Genomic DNA, 17,475 nt, shown 5'->3' with positions numbered 1-17,475 from the left:
AAGCATTCTTGACAGTCTCTGGGCAATTCTTGCTAGTCATCTGAGTCTATGTCAGCTCTTACTCAACTCTCTTTTCTTAACTAATCTATGACGAGGCTTAGTTTGCAGAAAAGTAGAATTAAAAGACAATGGAAACTTCCCACAAACTTTTTGATGCCTGCCCTCCCTCATATTTCCCTGAGTTCTCTCAAAGACTCAAGACCAAGACGAAAGTTAAAAATATTCAAGAATATCAAAAACCTTAAATTAATGCCTAGTACCTTGGTGTGTAGCGTTCATGTGATGGTCCTCTTTAGACTGGTGGTTCAAAACTGTTAACATGCTCAACTGCTAACCAAAAGGAGGAAAGTTCAAGTCCACCCAGAGACACCATGAAGAAAGGACTGTGACCTACTTCCCAAAAAGAACAGTGATTGGAAATCCTGCTGAGAACAGTTCTACTCTGACACAAGTGGGGTCGCCAAGATTCGGCATCAACTCAGCAGCTAGCGGTGGTGCTAGTACTTAGCAGTACATCTTTCTTCTTCCCTTAAAATGCCCATTCTTTAAGTGTAATTAAGCTCTGACAGAGGTATACATAGGTGGTCAAAGAGGCACATAAATCAGCCTAGGAGAATAAAGGAAGCCCCTCTGAGTTGAATCTTGGTCATGGATGAATGAAAAATCACAGAATGGAGCATTCTAGTCAAAACAGCAAAAGCCGAAAAGTTTCCATATTTAATTACATTGTCTTTTCTAAGAGGTGCATTTTATTAGCTTTCCCTCCTCTAGTTCTCCAATGTTTCAAAAATGTTAGTCGTGTTACATTTATTTGAGGTGCTACAGAGAAACAGTGGATCATGGTATGAACAAGGGGAATTACTGCTGTAGAATAAACATTAGACTGCTAATCACAAGGTCAGTGGTTCAAACCCACCAGACACTCCTTGGGAACCCTATACAGGTTTGCTATGAGTCGGAATTGACTCCACAGCACATAACAGTGAGTATTCACCGTCAACTTAAAAAACTTTAAAGGGAAACTCCTTCAGGCGACAAACTTGGTTGTGTAACAAATTTTGAATTCTATTTTTTCTTGTCATTTAAAATTACAGTAAAGTGGCTTGAATATAAGCACAAGTTTGTAATACTTTTCCAGCACTTGCATTTTTGTTAGATAAGTAATAAATGCATGTGTAACTAAAAGTTACACATAAAACTTTTTTTCACAAAAACAAATCTCACCCCACGTTCCACTCATCAAAATTAACTAGTTCTGGTACAAAATTCCTGATGTGGCGCTGTGGGCTAAAGCACTAACCTGCAAAGTCAGTTTGAACCACAAGGTCGGTGGTTCAAGCTCACCAGCTGCTCCATGGAAACCCTATACAGAGTTATTATGGGTCAGATCTGACTCAATGGCACTTAGCAACAACAAAGTACATAATTCCAAAGATCTTCAAAACATGTAACTTTATAAGCAAAGAATGATTTTCTCTTTCCTTTGTATATTAAACTTCAGTGTTTAAAAGTAACTTTTCTACTGAAAACAAAGTATAAAAAAGGCAGCAGGCTTAAGGTTGAGCTGCCTACAAATGAGCCTTGAAGTAAAAATCTGAAAGGTAATCCCAGTAGGAGACTTAAAAAGATCTGCCAGGGGGACTTCAGAAGGGAATAAAGGCTGCACGCACTTCGACTTCTAACCTAAAAAGGAGCCCTAGTGGTGCAAAGCTCAGCTGCTAACCTGAAACGCTGGCAGTTCAAACCCACCCAGTGGCTCTGTGGGAAAAAGACCTGGGAATCTGCTCCCATTAGGATTGCCTAGAAAACCCTACGGAGCAAGCAATTTTACGATCATATGAAGTTGCTCTGAGTTGGAATTGACCCGACAGCACCCAACACTTACTTAAAGGTTGGTGGTTCATATTCGATTGGAAGTGCTGCAGAAAAAAGCCCTGGCAATCTGTTTCTAGAAAGATCGGGGCTAAGAAAACCCTGTAGCACAGTTCTACTCTACCATATGGCATCGCCATGACTCAGAATCTTATGGATTGCCAATGGGTGGCTTTGTTTTGTTATGATTTCAAGTACCATTCGTAGCATGACTATTTTCAAAATTACTTTACCTTATTGCTTCTCTATATTTATTTCTATTTCAGCAACTTAAAAAACTTCATCGTTTAAAGAAACATTAAGTTTAAAAGGACCGTCTAGATAGAACTCAAATGTTTACTTCAGATAAGAAAAAGGTGACGCCAATGAACCTGATGTCACAAAAAACTTGTTTTACATCTTGATCAAGAATAAACTTGACGAACATCAAGAGCTTTCCACTGAAATCAAAGGTGACCTATTAAATGTTTTGGTTACGATCACAAGTTTTAGTGTTACTATATATCTTTTCAAATGCCGATCTCCCATCATCATCATCAACAAGAAAAATGATCTATATACTCATATCATTCTCAATGTCATCATGAGGCAATGTTTGAGGAATCGTCATTATTTAATAAACTCGACCAATAACTAGGAGTATACATTAACACTCAATTTGCATTTAGTTGAGTGTCCCGTGAAAGGAGTTTCCGCTTGGAATCATTTCTTTTTCTTAACCATATGGTTAGTAAGTAGCGAACCATAAATTTAATGTTGCACCCATCCATCAGGAAAACTTTGAGATTTTTTGGCATTAGGGACACACACACACACACACACACACACACACAAACATCCCTAAACTTTTAGCCAACTGCAGTCTGAGCTCTTCTCTAGCCCTGCCTATCCAGGATCCAGCACAAAGGAGCGCGGGACGTCGCAGTGGAACTGGGGGCTCGGGATGTGCGGGTAGGAGCAGGGCCAGGCTGGGACATCAGCTGGGGTCCCCGATGCCTCCACCCAGCCAGGTGGACAGAGATGCAGAGCCGGCACATCTGCGTCACACCGGCCCGTCGGGCAAGGCTCAGGCCTCGTAAGGCTAGATCCCGTCCAAACTGGTCGGACATTCCCTAACACGCTGGGCGGGTGCATTCCCGCGAACTCCATGTTGGAGCCGGGACTCCAAGATGCCAGTGACAGTAGGTTACTAATTCCGAGCTCTGTCCCACCCTTCCTCAAGAACATAGGAGAGCTCGCAGCGGCTTCCAAGGGCAGCTCGTTTCCCTCCCTGCCACCACATGTCCCGATCCACTCTCAGGCCCAAGGACCTACTCGCTTCCTCCCAACCCCCACAGCCCAAGTCAGGTCCGCACACCAGATCCAAATCACGCGATGCACTTCCCCCAGAGCACGCTGGGAATTGTAGTTCTCCAGCCAAGTTAAGCACCTTAATATGCAAACGTCCGAGGGAGAAAGAACTACAATTCCCACTGTGCCCGAGCTAGGTTGGAGACTCGCTAACCGGTTGGCGGCTGGGATGCCGGTGGCGAGGATATTCACTTACCTGCTGTAGCCGCAGTAGCTGCAACTGCCCCTGTGTTGCCACCGCCACTACCACCGCGGTGGGGAGTGTTCCGCTTCTTATTCTTCGGCATCGTGGGACGCCCGGTGCCGCCTGAACTCGGAGCTTAGCGAGGATCAGCCGATGGAGCTGCACTTTTTACTCGTGCGTCTGTGCGGCGGGCAACTAAGAGGCGAGTCTTCAACTAACAACAGAGGCGAGAAGCGGCGAGGGTGAGAGTGGGTGGTGGCGGCAGCAGAAATCCCCGTGAAGAGCTGTGATCGGAAACGATACATGTTTCTCTCTAGCGCGGGAGCTAAGGCGGGGCAGGCGAGGCCACGACGCCTTAAGTACCTAGACTGTCGCCTGTCGTCACCATGAGTAGGCGGGACTCGAACGCTCACTAGCCAATCCCTATATATCGCCCCACCAGACACCCACTTCTGGCAGCCAGTGAAGCCGACTACCAGTCCCATGCCTCAAGTGTTCCATCAGCTTCCAGGGAGCAAGACTTCGTTGCCGCACTGAATGCTGGGGAATGTAGTAGCCGACTGGGCGCCAGCCTCTAGCTCCTTCTAACCAGCTTTTCTACTCTCTTAACTTCCATTCTCATGACTCCTCCCTCCCCTGTGTCAAGGAGGCCCCTTCCTTGGAATTGTACGCGGAGGTCACGGGTAGTGAGCAACAGGGCGAGTATGCTCGATGACGTGGGCCAGCTTCCAACTGGGACCTACGCAAGCAGCTTTGCTCATCTTTCTCCAGCTGCTGGTCTTCTCTTTAACCTTTCCTCTCCTTCCCTGCGGCCAAAGCCCTGACACAGCCATACCCCTCCTTGGGAACATTACCATGGGTTTACTTGTTGAATTCATTTGGCGATCATGAATTTCTGTCACTTGTACTCTTGGTTCTGAGCTATGTGTCCCCAACACCCCAGAGTGTGCTTTAATGCACTTAGTTGTGTAATTCGTATATTTCTATATTCTAGACGAGCAATGTCTGGCAATTCAATGTCAGGTTTCCAAAGACTGCCCTTTGACAATTTACTTGCCAGTTGGGAGGTGGTATTTCAGTTGAGGGTTGGTTTCTGAGAAATTAACAGCTGGTAAAACAAACATGATTTTTAAATACCTGTAATCACAGTATTTTTTCGTTTGTTCCCCAACCTCACCCCAAAACACGAATACACACATCTTCCCTACCCCCAGGTGCTTTGACTTCCTTGTTACATTTGTCATGTATTTAGGGCCTGTTATTAGGTTCTGATGATAGACCAAACTCAATGACTCACCCCAATGTATGTAATTCACTCACTCCACCTCTCTCCTGAGCCCGTCTCTTGATTTTCATCACTGGGTGTACCACATTTCCTGGAAATCCCAGCAGCATATCAACTCAATATCTCAAAAAGATATGCTTTCCTTCATACCAGTGCCTCCACCTGACTTCCGTATACACTTATGTAATCACATCGCTACCATCCTTTTGTATGTCCAAATTCATATATGGTTCCTCTCTGTAGTTCATTGAGCCAAACAGTTCCATAATTTTTAAAAGTGGTCAAGTCATTCATCTATTCTCCAATAACAGTATAGCCACGGATTATTTCTTCACATTTTAAGAGATCTCCCAGCCTCTTCACCAATTTTTTCAGTAATAATTCTATTTGATTTATCTGTGTATGCTGTATCTTACTAATTCACTTGCTTTAGTAGTTGTTCAAAAACATCTGTGGATCTCATTCTCTATATATTAACTGTCAAGATTCCCTTTCCATCTTCATCTTCCACTGTTTCCTCCTATATATGCTGTTTTATTTTCCAGCCAAACTGGACTCCTCTCCTTCCAGTACACAGCTCTCCTCTCCTCCAATTCATCAGTTACATTGTACCATGTTCATGTGTGCCCTTTCTGCCATCTTCACCTGAGGAAATCTTAAGCATGTTTGACAATCTAGTTCATGGACCACGTCCATGAAGCCTCCAGCCAGAATGGTTTCTTCTTCCTCACAATTCTTAACGCTCCTGGTAATGCTCAGATGGCACTTCTTATGCCTCCACAGGCATGTGCCTTATTCAAGGTGTAGAAAACGGCACCAAACATCCCTTCAACAGTGCCTTACTCCTCAGCTGGGTTCAGTAATTCATTGCAATGGCAGCACAGAGCTCAGACACCATACTAACAGCTATGGGGCTAATTAGGGAAGTGAAGAGGTTACAAGTCAGGACCAGAAATGCTCCTGGCATAGTTCTTCCAGCCAGAACAGCCTCTGCTGTGCCCTCAGGCGGGACTCTCTCTGGCTATTGGCCTGGCCTCTTTCCAACTCTGGTAATGTTACAAAGCTTGTTCAGGGCTGCTGATAAATGCTCAGAGGACACACCACTCCACATAAGCCTCAACCTGAAGACACTGGGCTCTAGCTCCATTGGTCAGCAAACCGAGCGCCCCCAGTTAAGTGCCTGGAGTCACCCTACTCTGCAAGCAAGCCTCCTGCCCAGAAGTACTCAACTTAATTTGCTCCATGGGTTGGGCAGCCTACCATTCTGCATTGTGCTCTGGCTTCTGGTTCTGCTGCTGCTGGTCCTCTGCCACTTCTGTGGTGTCACAGCTTTCTGTCCCTCGGTCAAGGAGATTAAATGCTCATGGAACTTGGGGTCCACAGGATGCAGTCCACTCTTGGCTCTAATTTAATGGTAGTGAGATTACCCGCTCCTGCGTCTGAAATAGTTCATTTTACACACGTTAGAGTTCCACGTTTTTGCAATCAATCATACTTAACCCTGTTAAACACTCACAACTGAATCACATAATCTTACAAGCATCTCCCACCTTCTCTTACCCAGACCCATTAGGGCAAAATGTGTGGTGGGAGTTACAAAGACTGTGGACAGAAGACATACTAGTTGCACTGCACAAGGAGACTAAAAATGAGCAAGGATAACAACATGGACACATTTCAGGGTTGCTTTTCCTTAGATTAATTCTGAGGCAGCAAGTAAACTACACAGAACATAAGCCACATGAGAATGTAGGGTGGTGGATAGAGAGCCCACTGATTCCCTTGTATCTGGCAGAATCATATATGAAGTTCAGTGGTCTTGCTAGCACACATGGAACAAGCTGCCCCCCAGGTTGGAGGAACATAGAACTGTAGACTCAATATTTGTCTAACCCTAGGCTCTTCAGCATTCAGAAATAATGTATAATCCACATAAGGAAATAATTTATCTGGTCTGTAAGCCTATCACCCAGACCTACTTTCAAGCTGCTAGGCCTTGAAACTTGTGCTTTGCCTGTATTTGGGGTGCATTACTTTTATCTGCAGCCATTCATGTCCTGTTAGAGGCATGACCTATCATCTGCATACTTGTTTTAAATTTATTTGTGAACATCTGTCATCTCATGAAATTGTCAACTCCACAAGAATAAGAATGGTTTTTTATCAACCATATATCCTTCATAGCACATGAAGAAGTATCTTTGTGATTCTAGATAGCTGTATCGAAAGAAAGGAGTTCTATTAGTGTAGTGTATTGCAAGTCAGGCTACTAATCTCAGGATCAGCAGTTCAGAACTACCAGCCGCTCCACAGGAGAAAGATGAGGCTTTCTACTCCCATAAAGATTTACAGCCTCAGAAACCTTACAGGGTCACTGAGTCAGAACCTACTCCACATCACACCACCACCATCACCCTGAATGTTTAAGAAATTATTGACTAGAATTTCTGGTCAAGAAAAGAGATTGAGAGAGATGTGACTTAACTCTCAGTATGATGAACTCAGAGGTGGTCATGAAAAAAAAATCACTTTACTGCATTTTTATGCCTATAGTTCAGCTCCTAATTAAAAAAAACAAAAACAAAAAACAGTTGCAACGGTACATTAATAAGGAACTGCTAGAGGCTCAAGCTGGATTCAGAAGAGGATGTAGAATGAGGGAGATCTTTGCTGACCTCAGATGGATCTTGGCTGAAAGCAAAAAATACCGGAAAGATGTTTTCCTGTGTTTTATTGACTATGCTGTCTTTCGATGATGTGGCTCATGACAAGCTATGGACAATATTGAGGAGAATGAGTATTCCAGAACACTTAAGTGTGCTCATGAGGAACCTATGTACAGACCTAGAGGCAGTCATTTGAACAGAACAAGGGGATATTGAATGGTTTCAAATCAGGAAAGGTGTGCATCAAATTTATATTCTTTCACTATACTTATTCAACCTGTATGCTAAGCAAATAATCTGAGAAACTGGATTATATGAAGAAGAATGTAGCTTCAGAATTGGAAAAAGACTCATTAACAACCTTTGTTATGTAGCTGATACAACCTTGCTTGCTGAAAGAAAAGAGTACTTAATATACTTACTGATGAAAATCAAAGACCCCAGCCTTTGGTATGGATTGCACCTCAATGTAAAGAAAACAAATATCCTCACCACTGGACCAATAAATAACAACAATATAAATAGAGAAAAGATTGAAGCTGTCCAAGACTTCATTTTGCTTGGATCAACCATCAAACACTAAATGGAAGAAGCAGTCAAGAAATCAAATGCCAAATTACATTAGGCAAATCTGCTGCAAAAGACCTCTTTTAAGTGTTTAAGAGCAAAAATAACAGTTTGAGTACTAAAGTGCCTAAGCCATGGAATTTTCAACAACTTTATATGCATATGAAAGTTGGACAATGACTAAGGAAGACTGTAAAATAATTGATGCATTTGAGTTATGGATTTGGAGGAGAATATTAAAAATACCATAGAATACAAAAAAAAAAAAATCTGTGTTGGACAAAGTACAGCCAGAATGCTCCTTAGAAGCCAGAATGGCCAGACTTCTCTCCTACTTTGGATATGTTATCTAGAGGAACCAGTCCCTTGAGAAGGACATCATGCTTGATAAAGTAGAGGGTCAGCAAAAAAAGAGAAAGACCCCTACCTAATGAGATGGATTGGTACAGTGGCAGCAGCAATGGGCTCAAGCATATAAATGATTGTGAGTTTGGAGCAGGACCGGGCAGTAGTTCGTTCTGTTATACATAAGGTCACTATGAGTTGTTACCGACTCAACAGCACCTAACAAGTTTAGCTTCAGATAGTCTAGGTATACGTGATATGCAGCCGATGTCTTAATAAGACAGTGACCCTCAACTCATACTGATTTTGCATCATGTTTAGAATAAAGTAGAAATTAAAAGAAATTAGAGGACTGAAAACAGCATTAAATGAGTCACCAAAAAACTAAAAAGACCAGGAGGATAAGAGAACAGAACAAAATGGCTTTCTCCTAGACAGGATTTGCCTTTTTATTCAGGAAAGAGCACCCTCCCCAGACACTTCTGCCAGGATTGTGTCCTGTGAGAACCCCTAGCTGCAAGACAGTCTAGAAGAAGAGTATGTTTAGTTGCACTCATTGACAAATAAATGTGAGGTTCTCTTGATAAGAAATGAAACTAGATTCTGGATATAATTTAGGAAGCTAGCACTGTCGGCCTCCTACTGTGTGAGATACAGTTCTCCCATGTTCTAAAAAACAAATAGCACATATTTGTGACCAACTTGATATTGTTTTCTGTCTCTTTTAACCTTACTCATAGTAAGATGTGGTGGTTGGTGGTGGTTTTATGCCATATAGTCAATTCTGACTGATAGCGACCCTGCATAGGGTTTCTGAGACTAGATCTTTAAGGGAGGAGAAAGCCTCATCTTTCTTCCAAGGACCAACTGGGATATTTGAACTGCTTACCTTGCAGTTAGCAGCCCAGCTCCTTATAATTAGATGTATCCCTCCATAAGAAACAACCTACTCAATTTACCATTGCATCTAATGGATGTCACCATCACAGAATATTCAAATATTGTAAAAGGAAAATTTATATTAATCAATGTGGAGGCACATCTAAGAGGAGTTGAGTTCATGATGGGGTTTGTGTGTTAAGGACTTGAGTTCAAGGACTAATAACACAAATAGGACTTGGTAGTCAAACATTACTTAAAAACGAATGTGAACATTTTTCTTTGAATGACTTCCTGTGGCGCTTTGTATCGTACTGTGTTGTTAACTGTCGGCCTCCTAGCGGCCCTGTATAGGGTTTCTGATCCAGTACTTATCCTACAGTACCACACCAGGACTTGTCAAGATCTTGTTCCTTCCTTCCAAATAACTTCTCATCACCTAACAACACAGTCCCTGCCCTGCAGCCATAGCAAACTCCTATCCGGTCTCTGGACTCACCTTTAGGGCATGGCACAGGTTGCTCGTCTCTTCTCCTACCCCTCTGCTCACCCACTACACTCCAATCACGTTGGTCTGTGGCAACTCTAAATCACAAAGCTCATTCCATTCTGCAGTGCAGTGAATTACTTCATAAAGCTTCTCTACCTGTTGTCTTTTGTTTTGTTTTGTTTTGTTTTGTTTTGTTTAACCTGATGGGTCAGGGTAAGAAAAGGAGGGAAGGTGCTGATAGGATGGTATGATTCAGTTGTGACTGATGGTCAACAGGGTTCATTATGATTACAAAAACTTGGAACTCTAACATGGGTTTAAAATAAGCCGTCTCAGAAGCAGGAGCTGGGATCTCACCACCATCAAAGAAGGGCCTAGAGTGGAGTGTGTCCTTTAAACCCCACGATTCCTGTACATTGAACCTCTTCACCCCACAGACAGAAAGCTGTAACACAGAGTGGTGAACTTCCCAGCCCGCAGGGCAAGTAAATCTCAGTGACTTTGGGCAGGAGGCTTGCTTGCAGAGTGGGGTACCTTCAGGCACTTACGTGGCTTTGCTGACCTGCAGAGCTATATAGTTCAGTGCTTTCGGCCTGAGACTTAGAGCAGAGTGGAAGATCCTTTGGACATTTATCAGCAGCCTTGAAAGAACTTTGTAACAATGCTGAAGCAGGGCAGAGGTCAGGCCAAGGGACAGGGCCTGTCTGTGGAGAGGGCAGGGGAGAGGCAGTCCTGACTGGAAATTGCCTGTGCGTCTTCTGGTCCTGGATTGTAACCTGCTAACTTCCTTAATAAACCCGATAGCTGTGAATTTGGTGTCTGAATCCTGTGTCCATTCCAATGAATTATCAAAACTTAGCTGAATAAAGTGTTGTGCAAGGCATGGTTGGTCCCTTCCCCCCCATCCCATCTTAAGACTTTCGTAACAGCGCTTCCCTCTGCTTGATATAATTATCCCCTGAACTTTCTACAGTTGTTACTAAAATCTCAGTTTAAATGACACTTCTCTGAAAAGATCTACCTGACCCACCATTCTCAGGTAGCTCCCTACACCACCCACCACCACTAACAGTCACCATGCTGCCTACATTGGGAGCAAAGCACATGTCATTGTCTTCATTTCTTAGTGCTGCTCTAACAGAAATAACACAAGTGGGTGGCTTTAATGAACAGAAATTTATTTTCTCATAGTTTAGGAGGCTGCAAATGCAAATTCAGGCCACCAGCTCTAGGTGAAGGCTTTCTGTCTTAGGCTCTTTGGGAAGGCTCTTTTCAGCTTCTGTTCATCCATTCATTGGCAGTCTTCATGTGGCATGTCATCTATTTCCCACAATCTGTGCCATCTCCCTTCTGATCTGTATCTGTTCCACATAGATATAGATAGATACTTAGTGTTATAGTGTTTAGGTTTAAGACATACTCTTCATTAACATAACAAAGAAACCTTTATTCCCTAATGGGAATGTATTCAGGTATAGGGATTAGTATTCCAACACCTATTTTGTGGGGCACACAATTCACCCTATAACAGTATTTTTCTAGTTAGATTGTTTTCTGTCTCCCTGGTGCAGTGTTAGAATTGTGAGAAAAAGGAGACGGTTTTATTCCTCACTGTCTCTTCAGTACTAGAACAGTTTCACAGTTAGTATTAATTAATCAATATTTACTGGATGAATGAACGTACAAGTAACTGAATGTCCCTCCTCTGCCTAGAACATCCTTCTCCAAAATTCCCTACTCACTCTTTTAGTCACAGATCTTGGGCCACCCTGTTGGATTTAATTGTTTTCTCTGCTGTGTCCCTATAGTTGCTTGTGTATGTCTCTACAGTGTCCCTATAGTTGCTTGTGTATGTCTCTACATTAATTATATGTACTATAATGTTTCATTACTTATCAGACGGAAGCTTCGTGTGGTCAGAGTCCAAGTTAGTCATCTCAAACAGACGCCAACCAAGGCTTTACAAGCACGTGCAGCCTTTGTGTGGACCAGATAAAGCCAGGGCACCCAACGTGATGAGTAATGGGCTGGAACTCAGCCACACTCTCCATTCAGGAGCGCACAATACAATACATCTATACATTGTGGACTTCGTAGACACGAATGCATTTTTATTTAAACAAGGGAGTGAATTTCCTCTGTGTCTGCGTGACTTCCTCAGCAGCAGAGGAACTACACTGGAAGGAAGGAATGGAATGTATTCAATATTCATTCTGTGGCTGACAGTGTTCAAGGCTCTTTTTTGCACATTGCATGTAACGGTTACAGCTCTGTGTGGAAAACATTGCTGTCTCTGTTTTGTTGATAAAGAAATGGGCTCAGGAGGTTTTACAACTTCCCCAGGCCAGGTCATTGGTCAACAGTGAGTCTGTGATTAACACCGAGGCCCACTCAGGAACCTGATTTCTTGTTCCCAGGAGTCCTGTTAGGAAAGGCCCATCTGAGCAGCATTTCATCTGGGGTCCATTGTGCCTCCAGTGTCCATCTCTGCTATCACAGAAATACCACAAGTGGAAGGTTTTAGCTAGTTTATTTTCTCACCATTTAGGAAGCTAAAGGTCTGAATTCAGAGGGTAACACTTTCTGTTGGTCGACTTTGGAGGAAGGTCCCTTGTCTTGTTCAAGTTCTGCTCCTAGGAGATCTTCATAGAGCTTGGCATCTCTCTTCCCCAATCTCTACTTTGCTCACTTGTTTAATCTCTTTTGTATTTTAAATGAGATTAACTCAAAATATACTCTACAGTACCCCTGCCTCATTAACATCACAGATGACCCATTCCCAAGTGGGATTATAACCACATGTGTAATTGTTTTTGTTAGGTGCCATCCAGTCAGTGCATTATGCACAACAGAACCAAACACTGTACAGTCCTGCTCCAAAATACTAAATTGTGCTCATGAGGTACCTGTACATAGACTAAGAAGCAGTTGTTTGGAACAGAATGAAGGAATACTGAATGGTGTAAAATCAGGAAAGGTGTGTGCCAGTATTGTATCCTTTCAGCATATTTATTTAATCTGTATGCTGAGCAAATAATCTGAGAAACTGGATTATATGAAGAAGACGTGGCATTATGATTGGGAGAAGACTTAACAACTTGTGGTATGCAGATGATACAACAGTTTTTGTTAAAAGCAAGATGACTTGTACTGAATCCACCTATTTAACCTTTCCTCTAAAGTCTCTGGTTCCTCTAATCTCTTTCTGACCAGTAAGCCTAATCTTTTTTTTATAGATTTGAGGTTTTCCCACATTTCCCCCCACTCTATGTGAGACCTGCTAATGTGATCCCTTTCAGAGCAGTTGGTAGTGGTAGCCAGCCACCATCTAGATCTTCTGGTTTCAGCATCATGGTGATAGATAGTCACCTGCTTCATTGGTCCAATGAGCTAGCTGATTCCCAAGCATCTTCAGTTTTCATCACTCTTCTTTGTTCTGCACAAGGAGAGACCAATAGTTACACCTTTGGTGGTTGCTCATGAGCACTTATGATCCTAGTTGCTACTCACCAAGGTAGGATGTAGAACATTGTGTTTGTGGACCATGGTTATGCCAACTGTCCATGGTGTCCCCTGAGACTATGGTCCTGAGCTCCAGGCCCAGGAACTCATTATAACAAGACTTTATTTACTCTTGTATATAGTGTATCTTTCTATGCATGCAAACATTAAAGAAAAAATTTCAGATATACTAACATAATAACACAGTAATAATAATGCTTTGATGCAAGTCCCAAAGTAGCACCCATTTGTTATTATGAATCAATGTGTGTACTTTGAATTTTTAATATAATAGGCTTTACAGGAGTTAGTTTGTAAGTCAATGTTATAAGCTATATAACTTACAACTTACGTTATAAGTCAATGTTCATATCCCTGAGTTTTTTCTACAAACTTTCATTAAGTGTAGGCAGTTCAAACCCACCAGATGGTCTTAGGAACCCTGTACAGGATCGTTATGAGTTGGAACTGACTCGACAACACTTAACAACAGTGTACCACGTACTGTGCTAGAAGCTGAGACAAAGATGGATGAGAACAAGGTGTTTGGCCTCAAGAAGCCGACAGTCTGACAAGAAAACTCATGAGATAGTCTGTGACTGTTTTGCCCTCTCAGCCCATGTGGAGGGGATATGCTTGTCACCTCCACTGCCCATCCCCGGGGATGTGACCCAGCAAGTATTTCATCTGCTCTTTAATGACAGATCCACTGACTCCTCAGGGAGGTCAGTCCTTTCTTCTAGAAAAAGTCACAACGTCCCTGTGAACTTTTATCTCCTCATCTGTTGGTGTTAAGTACCATTGAGTCAATTCTGATCCATAGCGACCCTGTATAGGGTTTCCAAAGAGCAGCTGAAGCGCCTGATTCACAGACCCCACAGTTCAAACAACCTTGTAGTGTGATGCATTAGCCCACAGCATCACACCAAGACTCCATCTGAAAGATGGGGTAAATAATCCCTGTCCTATTGATATCCCTGAGTTATAAGAAGAAGATGAGATCATTATGTGAATATATTTGAAACCTGCCAAGTACTGTATAACACAACATACTCCTTGTGTTAGGCAAAGAAAGAAATTACTCTCCTAATGATGTATCTAATATACCAAAAATGGCCAGATTGGCATGGCAAAGAGAAAAATTAAAGAATCCTTCAGTCTACAATTCTCTGGGAAGGAAAACTATTTACAGGATATAGGGTAGAAGGATTGGTAGATTGATTGCCTACCCCAAACCCCAAATACCTAAATTTCAGTTATCAGTAAACAAGGAAAAATTTTGTGGCCAGAAGGTGATAGATAGAAAGAGAGGAGAAACTGTATCAAGCTCCCAAACCTGATTTATAAGGATTATTGGGTCGATAATTCATCTAGCATTTCATCTGGGAATCTCAAGGGTCACATATTTTGTTAGAACATTGTTAGAATGGGCTCTGGTTTCAGATAGACCTGTACTCAAATGCCATGTTTACTACTTACTAGTTTGGTGACATTGGGCAAGTTACTTCATCTAAGTCACCATTTTCTCATTTGTGAATCAGTTTCTCTCTCCTGGGAATTAGAATTGAGAGACATTCAGAAAGTCTAGACTAATCTTTTTATCAGAGGAGATGTCATGTCAAAGAATAAAAAGTGGCTATCATGTGTCCATCTCCAGCATGAAAAACCAAGAAGGCCTGTTTGCAAAGAAAAAAAGATTATGACTGAAGAGAGAAGCAAGTAATCCTAAAGTGTTGGGCTACTCAGTGGTTCAAGCCCACCAGCCATTCCATGGGAGAAAGATGAGGCCATCCATTCCTGTAAAGGTTTACAATCTAGGAAACCCTATGGAACAGGTCTACTCTGTCCTATAGGGTTGCTGAGTCAGTATTGACAGGATGGCAGTGGTTTGGGTTTGGGTTTGGAGACAGAAGCAGGAAAGGAACTGCTCTGATGTGCTACCACCTCTAGGGAGCACGTAATACAATCCCTGCTCTAGAGTTCCAGGAGACAACTCTGGCCTTTAAACATAAACTCTGCATACCTAAGTTAGGTCGAGTCAGTTTCTATGTTTTCAAACCAGAGTAATTGATAGTTTCCTCTCAGCATTTCCCTGTTTTCTTGAAGCCAGTATCTCGTGGCATACCAGAAAACTGCCCAGGCAGTTCCAAGTAGGACTTGTAGGTCCTATTTTTTACTCAAATGAAAGGCAATAGGAAGAACAGATTCCCCAACGGTTCAGAGGCATGTTGGCATTTTTCTAAATTATGGAAAATGGATGATGAACTGCCAATTTTCATTCATCGTTAGTGGTATTTATTGTGAATGAACCCAGCCAAAAGAATTATGAAAAGCCAAGCTGAACTGACCACATCAATTTTATCACATTAAAATATTTTTATTAAATAGTACTAAAATTATACTTATTTTAATTGTTTTTTTCAAAGCTTGAAGAGAAACTTGAAGACCAGTACATTGATTATTAAGATGAGATTTAAATAAGATTTAACAAGTTGAATTATTTATAAGAATGGCTTTTAAGCTTAATTTGCAGTAGAAACCTTGATTGCCTATCCCAAATCCATCCTATCCCCACCCTTCTCACTCACAGAACCCCAGTTCTGTTCAAGTATCCAATCATCTTTGAGTGACCATGTGCTTTTGGGAAGGCTGGACTTGATCTCATGATTGATATCTCTGACTAATGATGACTTTGGTCTTGGATCTGAAATGCAATTCAGGCTACTTGTGTATAAGAATTAAGTCAGCTGAGGGATTTCTGAGATAAGTTCTGCCTTTCATCCAAAGTGAAATACAGTTGAGGAGATAGTCTTGCCTAAGCACGTTGTCATGTTTAGATGCTATGACTGGGACTTCTACAACCATGACCATGAGGGCAGGCAAAACTCACACTATACAAATGACAAAACAGAAGGACGAAAGAACCTGGGTGAGGCTTTTGAGCCACTGAATTAACACCTGTAGGACACTTTTTATAGGAGATAATAAATGCATAAGTCAAACTAGAGATTTCTGTGGCTTGGGTTGAAAACATCCTAACTGATAATGTGATTAGTCCCCTTAAAATGATGGTTTTGTTTTGTAATGTCTATAAAAATGAGTCAAAACAAAACAAAAAAACCTCCCAACTAATCCCATGTTGCTGTTGTTATGTGCCATGGTGTTGGCTCCGACGCATAGCGACCCTGTACAGGGTTTCTGAGGCTGTAAATCTTTACGGGAGCAGAAAGCTTCATCTTTCTCCAATGGTACGGCTGGCAGTTTTAAACGGCTGACCTTGGCGGTTGGCAGCCTGGCTCATAACCACTATGCTAGCACAGCACAAGTTCCATATATTTCAAGAAGTAAAATAACTTTGAGAAGAACTAGATTGTGCCCAACTACCACTAGCAACTGCTCTGAAAGGGACCACATTAGAAGGTCCAGGATAGAGTGGGAGAAAATGTGGAACAAAAAATCATTAAAAAGACTAGATTTTATGGTCAGAGACTGGTGGAAACCCCAAAACTATGGCTCTTGGTCACCCTTCTGGTTTAGGATTGAACTCACCACTATGGCTCAGTTTTCAGCCAAACAATAAGCATATAGTGGGAACAACAATACTAGTGAGATACATGACAGGATGATCAGCCATTCAGGATACAAAAGGGCAGCACTTACCTACAAAATCCAGAAGGGTGGGGGAAGAAGGAGGAAGTAGGATAAGTGATGTTACATTGAGGAGATTGCTCATTGAGATGAAACAAAGTATAAGAATTGTTGATTGTAAAACTCATGGTCCGCTCTGTAGGCCGCGGCTCAATCCACAATCAAAAGTTAAAAGAAAAATGGAAAATGACTTTGAAATCCTCAATCCTGTCATCTGCTGTTTTGTGCATAGAATGTACCAACATAGTGCCACTGCCCACTTCATGCCACCTCCACAGAATTCTGTCCAAGGACACCCTGTTAAAATTCTTATTTTGGAGAATTTCCTTCCCTCCAATCCCACTGCTGTTGTGGATCAGAGTTTTTGTAGACTTTTTCTACTCTCTTGTTCTTTGTCTTTGGCACTCCTAATTAGGAGTGCTCATTTCCCTTAATGTTCCTTAATGATATCATTGTTTCTTGTTAATTGGCATCAGAATTTTTGAACCAAAGTATCTTTCAGTGGGAGGAGCTAATTTTTCTGTCAGTAATATCCCAAGAAACTAACCCAAGCCATGGTATTTTCAATAACCTCATACACATATGAAAGCTGGACAGTGAATGAGAAAGACCATAAAAGAATTGATGCTTTTGAGTTATGGTGTTGGAGGAGAATATTGAAAGTGTCATGGGCTGCAAAAAGAACCAA

The 17,475-nt window shown here is 42.0% G+C and overlaps 1 protein-coding gene across 2 annotated transcripts in view; it reads right to left on the bottom strand.

Moving 5' to 3' along the window:
• The window catches only part of IFRD1 (interferon-related developmental regulator 1), a 32,375-nt gene extending 28,607 nt beyond the window's left edge, over positions 1-3,768 (bottom strand). Inside the window, exon 1 of one of the 2 annotated variants that reach the window (XM_006859289.1) lies at positions 3,419-3,768. In XM_006859289.1, coding sequence (XP_006859351.1) covers positions 3,419-3,509 — 91 coding nt within the window. In that variant the 5' untranslated portion in view covers positions 3,510-3,768. Of the gene's footprint in view, positions 1-2,186; positions 2,233-3,418 lie in introns of those variants that run through there. The other variant, XM_006859290.1, reaches the window with a different exon arrangement.
• Between the last annotated feature and the right edge of the window lie 13,707 nt (positions 3,769-17,475).

This window comes from Chrysochloris asiatica, unplaced genomic scaffold, assembly GCF_000296735.1.
Source record: "Chrysochloris asiatica unplaced genomic scaffold, ChrAsi1.0 scaffold00032, whole genome shotgun sequence".
In the NCBI taxonomy this organism is placed as follows: domain Eukaryota; kingdom Metazoa; phylum Chordata; class Mammalia; order Afrosoricida; family Chrysochloridae; genus Chrysochloris; species Chrysochloris asiatica.
Note: the sequence above shows the minus strand (reverse complement) of the source record. Positions and strands in the feature narration are given on the sequence as shown.